Genomic DNA, 11,787 nt, shown 5'->3' on the forward strand with positions numbered 1-11,787 from the left:
TTATTTACCTTATCGACTGATTGTAGATGTATTTTATTATGCATATTTGTTTCCAAAATATCCAAAAGCTTCGACAAAAATATAATCTATCTAATGTAACAAAAAAATAAAGAATATAATAAGTTTTTTTATGTAATGGTACATAAATACATACATACATAACAAAATATTGTTTATAAATATATATGTAGTCATATGACTAAGATAACGCTGATAAGTAATTATTAATCATTTAAATGCGTTGTTTAATAATACACGTTTTTTAACCAGTTGGCAAATTAAACTTAAATTGGATGCTCAGAATTTTGCATTCAACTTTAAAAAGCATTTGAAAGCTTACGACGAGCTTAAGAATTGGGGTATGTAGTGTAGAAGATGATCCAACAACTTATCCGGAACCACCTTCTTATACGTTTGGGGTAAGATGACGAGTAATTATAGTAATATAATAATATTTGCTCCTTAACAACGTATCTAAAATAAAATTTTAAATAAATTATTATTATCAAATTAGCTTTCCTTGAATTGACTTGATTGACAGATTGGGCATATTATCATTACATATATTTGCTGATTTTTTGATTCCTGTTATCTGAAAAATATATTATTCATTGATATATAGTACTTTACAGTTTTAAAACAGTCATTTATATATTCCACATAGTGTAGTTCTGATAAACATCAGTAATTTGAATGTGGAATGTGGTGTATACTTTTTATAAAAATATTCAGCTTTTGAAATATAAGGGTAAGATTTATTAATGTTAAACCTTCAAAATATAATGTATTTGACTTTTAGTGCTAAATTCATGGTCAGCATGACAGGGGTGAATTTATTAAATGGCGACGATAAAGTAAGTCTGCTATTTTCTTTTTTATTAAACGATCAACACAAAATTTATTAATAGATATATATGTACGATATATATTGTGGAATCTGGGAAAGATGTATTAAATTAAGAAATTTCATCATAGAGTGAAGGTTTTGAATCAAATATCTTAGGGGGAGATTTTACAGAATGTATCATAAATGAAAATATAATCAACATATTTTTTTAGAATTTTTTTTTATTTTTTTCAGTCCCAAATTTATCTTGAAAGAAGTCAAAGCTGAATAGCTTTAAAAAATCAATAAATAAAAATAAAAATAAATAAAAAAAAACAAATTTTATTTTATAATTCAGACTCAAATTTAAATTAAAAGTAGTCAAAAATAAAAATCTTTAAAAAATCTCAAAAATTATTAATAAAAAATGAGAATCAGGCTTTTACATTTTATAATTCAGTCTCAAATTCAAATTAAAAGTAATTAAAACTAAATAGTCTTTTAATTATATTAAAAACTAAAATTTTAGTTTATAATTAAGTTGCAAATTCAAGTTAAAAGTGGTCAAAACTAAATAACTTTAAAAAATTAGAAAAAACTTAATAAATCTCAAAAATTATTAATAAAAAATGAGAAACAGACTTTTTATTATATTAAAAACTAAATAACACTACAAAATTAATAAAAATATTAATAAATCCCAATAATTAATAATATAAAAAAGGGAAATAGACTTTTAATTATATTAAAAACTAAAATTTTATTTTATAATTAAGTCGCAAATTCAAGTTAAAAGTGAACAAAACTAAATAACATTAAAAAATTGGAAAAAAATTAATAAATGTCAAAAATTATTAATAAAAAATGAGACAGATTTTTTTATTGTATTAAAAACTAAAATTTTATTTTATAATTAAGTCGCAAATTCAAGTTAAAAGTGATCGAAACTAAATAACATTAAAAAATAGGAAAAAAATTAATAAATGTCAAAAATTATTAATAAAAAATGAGACAGATTTTTTTTTATTGTATTAAAAAAGAAAAATTTATTTTATAATTCAGTCTCAAATAAAAGTAGTCAAAACTAAATAACTTTAAAAAATTTGTAGAATATATTAATAAATCTCAAAAATTATTAATAAATAATGAGAAACAGGCTTTTTATTATATTAAAAATTAAAATTTAATTTTATAATTCAATTTGAATAATTATTGAATTTAAACAGTTTAGTTTACATTAGATGTAAATAATTTAGTGTCACTGAACACTTAACGAAATATTTATTGATTAGAATTAACGTTAATTAATAGTGTAACAAAAGTCACAAACAGACGGATAATATTGATTGATAGCTGACCGAGACCCTTTTACTATACCTTCGGTATAAATTCACATTTAATTTTTTTCATACATTAAAACTAATATTAAAATTAACCAAGAGTACTTTTTTTCTTCTAAATTGTATAAAAATAAGAAGAGTTTAATAGTTTTAAAAAATATTCAGTGACTAAGAAAATAGGGAGAAGAAAAGAGGGGAAAAATTTATTACATTATATGGTAAATACATATTTTAGGATAATATATACCAAATTTAAACACTATTGTACCAAAGGTCACTGAAACATTAGTAAAAAACAATTTTTGAATTATAAATTTGAGGAGAAACTGTAGAAAACAAAGTTACTCAGATTTCCTTCATTTCTTTCTTCAACATTTTCCATATTATTACAGTGGTGTAGATTCTGGGGGCTTCTCCTCTTTTTCTAGTCCCATTTTCTATGTCACAGTAGCGTAGAAATTATTCATATTATTAATTAATATTTACATAGCGATAATGATGCAAAAGCAAGATAAGATGCTTACTTATTTGTGCAGTACAAACTGGTGAAGTTTAGGTGAAAAAGTACTTCTGGAGTTATGGAGGTAAAAGTAATAAACAAAATTTTAAATTACACAAGGTAATAAATTGAACTTTTAGTTTCAGTCAAGCCAGTCGGAAAATGTGGCTCCACTGGAACTATTAGATGGTCCACAAAGCGACCATGTGAGTATTTTTGTTTAATAATTTAATATAAATAAAGATTCAGATTTTCTTGGTCAAATTTTTTTATAGATTAAATGTTGTTCATCATTTTTAGCACATTAACTTAGGCCTCGATTATGAAAAGTTGGGATTGGCTCACTGTGGAATAGTGTGCAGCAAAGATGTAAACATCAAGAACTTTCAAATTGTGTTTAATGCTAAAAATCATGAAAATTTGGATGATTTGGTGATTGACGAAGTTTTCTTAAACAACACACGTTCTTTAACTTGCTGGCAAATTAAACATAAATTAGATGGTCAAAATCTTGCTTTCAATTTTAAAAAACATTTGAAAGCTTACGACGAGCTTAAGAAAAACAAATATCAAGACATCGAAATAAAGGTAATATTGTTTACAAACGCCAAAACGGTCGGTTACACAGATATATCGATTATTTCAATTGAAAAACAACTTGTTGAAGTAACAGACCAAAATCTTATAAAGTTTAATACAGGGAATGGGAAGGTGTATCAGTTTAAAAACAAAACTGAACCCTTTTACAAAAACTTCTACGTGTTCCTAAACCAAATGAGCATGGAACAAAATGACAATTTATTGTATGCTGACTTAGATAAAACCATTGTTAGTCATGCAATTGATAACATATCCAAATATTTTATAAAAGCTGTAATTAGTCGAACTGACTCATTTAAGAGGGACGAATTCCTGAGCATCCTCACAGAATGCATATTAAAGCCAACAACTGAAATCAAATACAACATTCCATCCACAATGTTCTCACATGTGGAGTTTAAGATCCTTAAGCAATTTAAAATTGTTCAAATCGACGTGCAGTTCAAAAATTTGGCGTTGCACGTCATGAATACTTTTCTTCAAAAATATTTTAGTTTAAATGGAGACCATTTCCAAAATCCCTTCGATGAATTACACGAGAACATATTGAAGAAAGTTCTCAATATGGACAAAATTAATCAGCTAGTTGTAAAAAAGAAGAAGGAACATTTTTTAACTTATGAAGATTTAATGTTTTTACCTTGGCAAATAGAGGAGTCCCCATTAATTATACGTTATAATCAAAATTATAAAAATCAAGTTGATTATGTGATGAAGAATTTTCTAACTGACTCAAATGGACCCTTAATATTAGTTGGGACTGAACCATTACCTACAGAAACAAAGGCTATGAAAATATTTCATAATTTGGCTAGTGTAGAAGATGAAGCACTTAAAGATGAGTATTTGGCAGACAGGAAAATTGTAATTAAGAATGTAGAATTCAACTTAAAAGAAATGTTAGGAGGCAGTTGTGAATCACTAAAAACAATCAGTCCAAATATATTCTTTAAATTGATGAACAATTCGTGCAATATTAATCTGACTACTGAACAATTGGATTATTATGTGGGGAGAACTTTAACTATAAATATATACAGTCTTAATATTTTGGAAACGTCATTCATCTTTGTCGTCCATGATAATGACACCAACATGGATATTGAGACATATCTCTCTGATCAGACACGTTACAAAGGAGTGAAGCTACTTTATTCACCTTATTCAATGTGGGAGACCAAAAATAAAATGGCAGACGTCAAAGAAAAGTACTGTTGCCTTTACAAAATAAAAAATGGGTATGCGGTGTACGCACACAATCAATCGATATCCGAATTAAGTCGTTACGAGAAAAAAACCGTGGTTTTTGAAGAAGACATTCTGACCAACCTCGGCTTGATAAACGTCATATCAGGTGATGCGGGGATTGGTAAAACAGCTTTTATGGCAAACTTAGAAAGAAATATAATAAGAAATAAGAACATTCCAGTTTATTTGAATTTGGGGGTGCATGATAAGGAGCTGAGCAACATAAAGAGCGGTGACGAAATGATGAAGTACTTGTGCAGAGAGTTTTCGGGGAGGAGTGACGATCCTGAGACGCTAGAATTTGTTCGTTGGTGCATTTTCGACAAATACAGAAGAGGCAATGGGATCGTGGTGTTGTTGGATGGGTATGACGAATCGAAATTGGATTTGGAAGTTATTGAGCTGTTATTGGAGCTTGAAATACGAGTGGTGGTCACTCGTACTCACAAGTTGCAGCCTTTGATTGAGAGGTTCGCTTGTTCTTGGTTTTCGTTGAACACCTTTAGGGCGGTGGATCAGTTCGACTTTATGCGGAGGGCGTATCCTGAAGCGGACGACGTGCAAATTAAAGAAGCTCTAAGCTCACTCAATGGTAAAATTGACGGCTCCCTAATGGGTATTCCGTTACAGATAAAGCATTTCGTCGATATATTTGATAACATTGAGCAGTACACGGAAGAAGAAGAAAATATGAACCTCCTGTTCTTGTACGTGAAATTTTTAGACAAACATCTACGCCACCACGGCAAGTTAAGGATACGTCTCATTGAGCAACTTGTAAACTTTTATTCAGTCCGGAACTACTGGAGGATATCGTCCAAATCGATGAGGATGACTTAGACGAGTTCTTCAACGAGTTTGTAAGTGACAACAAGAAAGATTTCATCATAAGCGGCTTCTACGATAACATGCCCCTATTTGTGCATCGAACTTATGCCGAATTTTTGGCCGCACAATATTTGGCCAATAAAAAAAAATTAGGGAAAGAAATTTACGACTTGTTATACGAAAATCCCGACTTGACCAAATGCAGACACTTCTTTGATTTAAATGTTTGTAAAGACTTGGATTTACCGTCAGCCCTTTTGAACAATAATTTGAAACAAGTTAGAAACATCTTGGATAACTCTCAGGATGAAGTGTCACTGAAGGGTGTGCTGCAGAAAGCAGACAAGTTTAAGAGGACCACCCTACATATTGCCGCCGGTTATGGACGAAGACATGATCAAATCAGCTTCAAAGAACCAAATAAATTACAAATGAATGTTGTTAAAGAATTTTTCAAGGTAGATATAATAAAACTGATAATATCCAAAATGCAAACCGTTGAAATAGAAGTGAAGGGTGATAAATGGGATTACGATCCTTGTGACTATGCCCTGGTGACACGTTCATTCGACATTTTGGACTTGTTATACGCCATTTTACCCAACCTATCACCTGATGCACTCAATAAAGCAAAGGAATTGATTTTTGCTAGTGCCACATTTGATTACCCCAACATATTTAGGTGTCTTCAAGAGACTGGTAGCTTCGACAACATTATTACTGATCCCAATTTCGAAGGCAACTTAACAGAAACCAAGTTGTTCTTAAATCAGTCCTTAGTAACTATATGTGCAATGAATGGTAGTAAGGAAATGATTAAATTGTTACTGGACAAAAAACTCTTTCTAATAAACAAAAAGTACCCCGCAGGTATGAACAATTCCACAATATTATCCACGGTGATAAAAAACATTAAGTCCCCAAGCCATGCCCAACTAATTGAAGAGTTAATTAACAGGGGAGCAAAAGACGTTTTTGAACCAGGAGAGAACACCTTGTTGCACGAGATGGTGTTTATGTTTTGCTATAATCGTTTGCTGAAACACGTGCCACAGCTCATACTTAATACAGACACTCCAAACTATGTTAACTCTAAAAATCGTCTGGGCGAGACTCCTCTAATGATGGCCCTGATGAGGTGCGAAGATTCCGAGTTCATCGACGTCTTACTACAAAATGATGCCAATGTGATTGAGAAGTCTCGCAATGGTCAAAACCTGTGGCATTACTTGTCTAAAAATGATATTGAGAGTAGGAACGTAATAGAGATTGCTTCGAGGTTTTCCTCGCGGGATGATTTGAGGAACATGATCAACGAAGCTGACCACGAAGGAAGGACACCGATCATGGAAGCAATATTAAATTGTCAGGGCAATATCCGGGTTGTTAATTTCTTAATTGAAAACGGAGCAAATATATCGGTCAGAGATAAGAGGGGGAACAACATTTGGCATTACTTGAGTCAAAATATGTTCATGAACGACAATAAAAAAATAGAAGTATCGAAGAATTTACGTTTTGGTGAAACCCCAAGCATAATTGATGAAGAGAATCATGCGGGGAACACGCCGCTGATGGAAGCGCTGGCCTCTTTCCAAGGAAGCACCACGTTCATTGACTTCTTAATCAAAAATGGGGCGACACCCTTCGTGAAGGATAAAAATGGCAATAACGTGTGGCATTATTTGAGTTTGTATAACGTGCGTACGGTACAAAATGCGAAGTTGTTGATATCAAGTTTTGGTGATGGTGTTCGTTGTTGGATCAACAAAGGGAATGGAAGGGGAGTAACTCCTTTAAAAATGGCTCTGACTTCTAAACGTGGAAACGCCTCACTTGTTAATTTCTTAATTTATAAAGGGGCGAGTATTTCCAATCTGGACGCAAATGGGGGCAACATTTTCCATTATTTAAGCAAAAATAGATTCATAGATGATCGAAGAAAAGTGATGCTATCGAGGGAAATAATTGATGATGAAGTGCGAAGAATGATTGGTTATGTTGATCAAGAAGGAAAAACGGTCTTAATGGAGGCTTTAGACAATTACATTCACAACATCAATTTTATTAATTTTTTAATTGAAAATGGGGAAACCAGTATTGATGTAGATGGAAATGGTAACAACACGTGGCACTATTTAAGTAAAAACAAGAACATACCGGATGAAAAAAAAATAGAGATTGCAAAGTCATTAATGGTGCATTTTGGAGATGAAATACATCACGTGGTTAATGGAGCCAATCAAAAAGGCCGAACACCACTAATGAAAGCCTTAAAAGGTGGTGATGTAAATATGGCTTTTATTGACTTCCTAATTAAAAGTGGGGCAAACATTTTAAGTAAAGATAAAAGGGGTAACAACTTATGGCATTATTTGAGTGCATATGGATACACTAATGATGAAAATAAAGTGCAAATTGCTGAAAGATTAATATCAAGATTTGGTGATGAAGTACGAAGTAAGATTAATGACCGCAATGAAGAAGGAAAAACACCCCTAATGAGATCTTTGGAGTCAGTCAATAAAAACTTCCAATTTACTATTTTCTTAATTGAAAATGGAGCTGATATTCTTATTACAGATAATAATGGAACAAACATGTGGCATTATTTAAGTGGAAGTTACATAAGTGACGAAAATAAAAGCAAAGTTGCGACATTAATGTTACGTTGTGGCGATAAAGTGATTAATATAATTGACGTAAGTAATCAAGAAGGCAGAACACCTCTATTGACAGCATTAATCTCTTGCGAATTAAATAAAAAATTTATTGAATTCTTAATTGAAAAGAGGGTAAATATTTTAAATAAAGATAATAATGGCAACAACGTTTGGCATTATTTGAGTAAACATACATATGCTTTTAATGATAATAGACTACAAATTGCATCTTTGTTGTTATCACGTTTTGGAAATGATGCCCAAAATATCATTAACGATGCCAATCAAGAAGGAGAAACACCTTTAATGGAAGCACTGAAGACGTCCAAGAACAATATCAGATTTATCGATTTCCTAATTAAAAATGGTGTAAACATACATATTAAAGACAAAAATGGAAACAGTTTATGGCACTACTTAAGTCAAAATAGTGTCATGCATGATGAAAATAAATTACAAATTGGTGAGACTGTAATACAACGTTTTGCTGGTGATGGACAAAACCTGATTGATGAAGTTAATCAGGAAGGAAGGACACCGTTAATGGAAGCTTTAACGTATTGTAATGAAAATATATTTATTAATTTCTTAATAGAAAATGGACAAAACGTGTTCAATAAAGATACAAAAGGAAACAACGTATGGCATTATTTAGGTATTAATAGACATATATTTGATGAAAGCAAAGTACAAATTGGGGAAAGACTGATATCACGTTTTGGTGATAAACTTCAAAAAGTGATCAATGAAGCCAATCATGAAGGAATAACACCATTGATGAACGCATTAATGTCTTACGATGAAAATATGACATTTACTGATTTTTTAATTAAAAAAGGCGCAGACATATTTGCTAAAGACAAAATTGGAAGCAACACGTGTCATTATTTATGTAAAAATATACGCATAACTGATGAAAGGAAAGTGCAAATTACAGAGAGGTTAATATCATATTTTGTTGACGAAAGGAACTTGATTAAGGAAGCCAATCAAGAAGGACGAACTCCTCTAATGGAAGCAGCAATGTCTTGTGATCAAAGTATCGTATTTATTGACTTCCTAATTGAAAAAGGGGCGAACATTTTCAGTAAAGATAATAGTGGAAACAACATATGGCATTACATCAGTAAAAATAGAATCATGTATGAAAATAAAGTGACAATTTCGAAGACATTAATGTCACGTTTTGGTGATGAAATTCAAAAATTAATTAACGATAGGAACCAATTAGGAAGAACACCTCTAATGGAGTTGTTAAATAATTGCGACATAGTGGATGAAGCAATTGGACTGTTTATTGAAAGTGGTGCAAATATTCTCAACAAAGGTAATAATGGTAACAATATTATGCATTATTTGCTCCAAAATAATTGCGAATCTGAAGTTAAAATGGAAATTGCATCGAAGTTAATGTCTCAATGTGGCAACGAAGTAAGGAAGATGATCGAAGAAGCTAACCATAGTGGAAGAACACCTTTAATGGAAGCATTAGAAAAATGTCATGAAGATGATCTAATTAATTTCTTGTGTGATAATAAATTATAAAATTTTTTCATAATTTTTAACAATATTTATTATAAATTTAATATAAATTCAATACTATGAAACACATAAATACACTCTGATTTTTATTGATGATAATAAAGTAATTACACAGTTTTAATGTTGCTTTAATTTATGTATTTCTAGAAAAACCTCTCAGCAACTTTGTTGCAATACAAATAAGTGTTTCATTGGTTTTCTAACTTCAGGGGTCAAATTATAATGAAGGAATATTAAAATAAAACATTTTAATCAAAATTACTTTGTTGAATTAAAATTTACATTCAATAAGAATATTCTACTAATGTTTAACACAGCTTTTCTGAATATTTGAATATTAATTACAATTACAATTAGACAAAACATTATGTTAATAAAAAATTTGCAACATTGATTTTAATGATGTCCAATTTTGTTTTTATTAATTTAATGTGAGTGAATGTCACAAAGAAATTATGATTTGCAAAATCAAATGAATTATTTTTATGTTGACATTGCTCTCACTTCCTTCCTTATTACTGGTAAAAACTTGACCTTTACGTTGGCACTGTGTTCTTTGCTTCGTCTTTAAAAATGTTGAAAAAATAAATTAATCACCAAACCTTTTTTTTGTTTAAACAGTTTAAATTAAAAAACTATTATATTAGTAAACTAAAATTTATTAACTACGTAAGTATAAATGTAGATTTATTTATTATTCGTAAAAAAAAATGAATAAAAATTAATTGAACTAAGTTAATTGCAAAAATATTGTGGTAACTATGACGTACACAAGTTGTAAAACGTAATTGTTTTTACAAATTTTAAAAACAAATTTAAAATTCAACGTTCCACAATTTTTTATTTAGCTACCATGATCAATCATTTAATAATTTAAATTTACGAATATTATTATAATTAAATTTACATTAATTACATTTTAATTTTATATTATTTTTTAGCAGAAAAACATTATTTTAAAATATGTAAAATTAATAAAAAAAAATATAATTTTTTTACTTCATTTATTTTAAGGTCATTTACAAGTTTAATTACGCGGATTTTTTATTTTAAATTAATTATAAATTTATCGATCAAATGATAAAATATTTCCATTATTATTCTTTGACAAACAATTTAATAATTTATGTTTGACAAATAGTTTATTTCAACTAATAATTTATAGATTTGATATATAAGTATGAAATTTATCATATAAACAATATTATAAATAAATTTTATCAACAATATTAAATAGAAAATTGGAAAACAACGTGGTTAATATATAATTTAATTATCTATTATTTTCTCAGTTTAAGACAATTTTCAATTTTAAATAATATAAAATTTAAAAATTGCCTTATTTGTCTAATCGTTAATAATTATTTAAATTATTTAAATAAACATTTTCTCACACTAAGTAAATTTAAAATTGTGTTATTTGTCTAATCATTAATATCGATTAAAATTAACATTCATAATTTAATTTTTGGCTAATTACAAGTTGAATTTTGTGGTTTTTTATTTTAAATGAATTTTAGTTTTATCAGTTTGCTGTAACAAAAATTAACCAAATGCATTTTATTTTATATTGTGTTAAATAATTTAATAATGTAAATTTTATAAACTATATTAATTAGACAATTGGGAAACAATGTATTTAATAAATAATTTAATTGTTTATTATTTTCCCACTCTAAGAATATTTAAAATTTAAAAATTGTCTTATTTATCTAATCATTAATAACGATTAAAATTAACATTCATAATTTATTTTTTGGTTAATTACAAGTTGAATTTTCTCGCTCTAAGAAAATTTTTGTTTTTAAAGAATATAAAATTTAAAAATTGCCTAATTTGTCTAATCATTAATAACGATTAAAATTAACATTCATAATTTAATTTTTGGTTAATTACAAGTTTTATTTTTTATGAATTTTACCTTTATTAGTTTGTTGTAATAAAAATTTTATTTATATTGTATTAAATAGTTTAATAATGTACATTTTATAATCAATATTAATTAGAAAATTGGGAAACAAAGTGATTTATAAATAATTTAATTATCTATCATTTTTTCACACTAAGAAAATTTTTAATTTTAAAGAATATAAAATTTAAAAATTGCCTAATCGTTAATAACTAATTAAATAAACATTCATAATTTAATTTTTGGTTAATTACAAGTTTAATTTTGTGTTTTTTTATTTAAATGAATTTAAGTTTTATTAATTTGTTGTAGCAAAAATTAAATAAATACAG

General features: G+C 28.4%; 1 protein-coding gene and 1 long non-coding RNA gene across 2 annotated transcripts; both read left to right on the forward strand.

Moving 5' to 3' along the window:
- Nucleotides 1–263: 263 nt before the first annotated feature.
- Nucleotides 264–1,057, forward strand: LOC126265855 (uncharacterized). The gene is made up of 3 exons (XR_007548310.1): nucleotides 264–419; nucleotides 633–748; nucleotides 800–1,057. It is a non-coding gene; the product is annotated as an uncharacterized LOC126265855 (long non-coding RNA).
- A 3,837-nt stretch (nucleotides 1,058–4,894) lies between these two features.
- Nucleotides 4,895–9,667, forward strand: LOC126265940 (uncharacterized). The gene has a single exon (XM_049968873.1). The coding sequence runs from the start codon at nucleotides 5,422–5,424 to the stop codon at nucleotides 9,547–9,549; it is 4,128 nt and encodes a 1,375-aa protein (XP_049824830.1). The 5' UTR covers nucleotides 4,895–5,421; the 3' UTR covers nucleotides 9,550–9,667.
- Nucleotides 9,668–11,787: the final 2,120 nt, after the last annotated feature.

Source organism: Aethina tumida, chromosome 6 (genome assembly GCF_024364675.1).
Source record: "Aethina tumida isolate Nest 87 chromosome 6, icAetTumi1.1, whole genome shotgun sequence".
NCBI classification, from domain to species: domain Eukaryota; kingdom Metazoa; phylum Arthropoda; class Insecta; order Coleoptera; family Nitidulidae; genus Aethina; species Aethina tumida.

Coding starts and splice junctions, on each gene's coding strand:
- LOC126265940 (XM_049968873.1), top strand. CDS start 5,422: ATGCCCCTATTTGTGCATCGAACTTATGCCGAATTTTTGGCCGCACAA.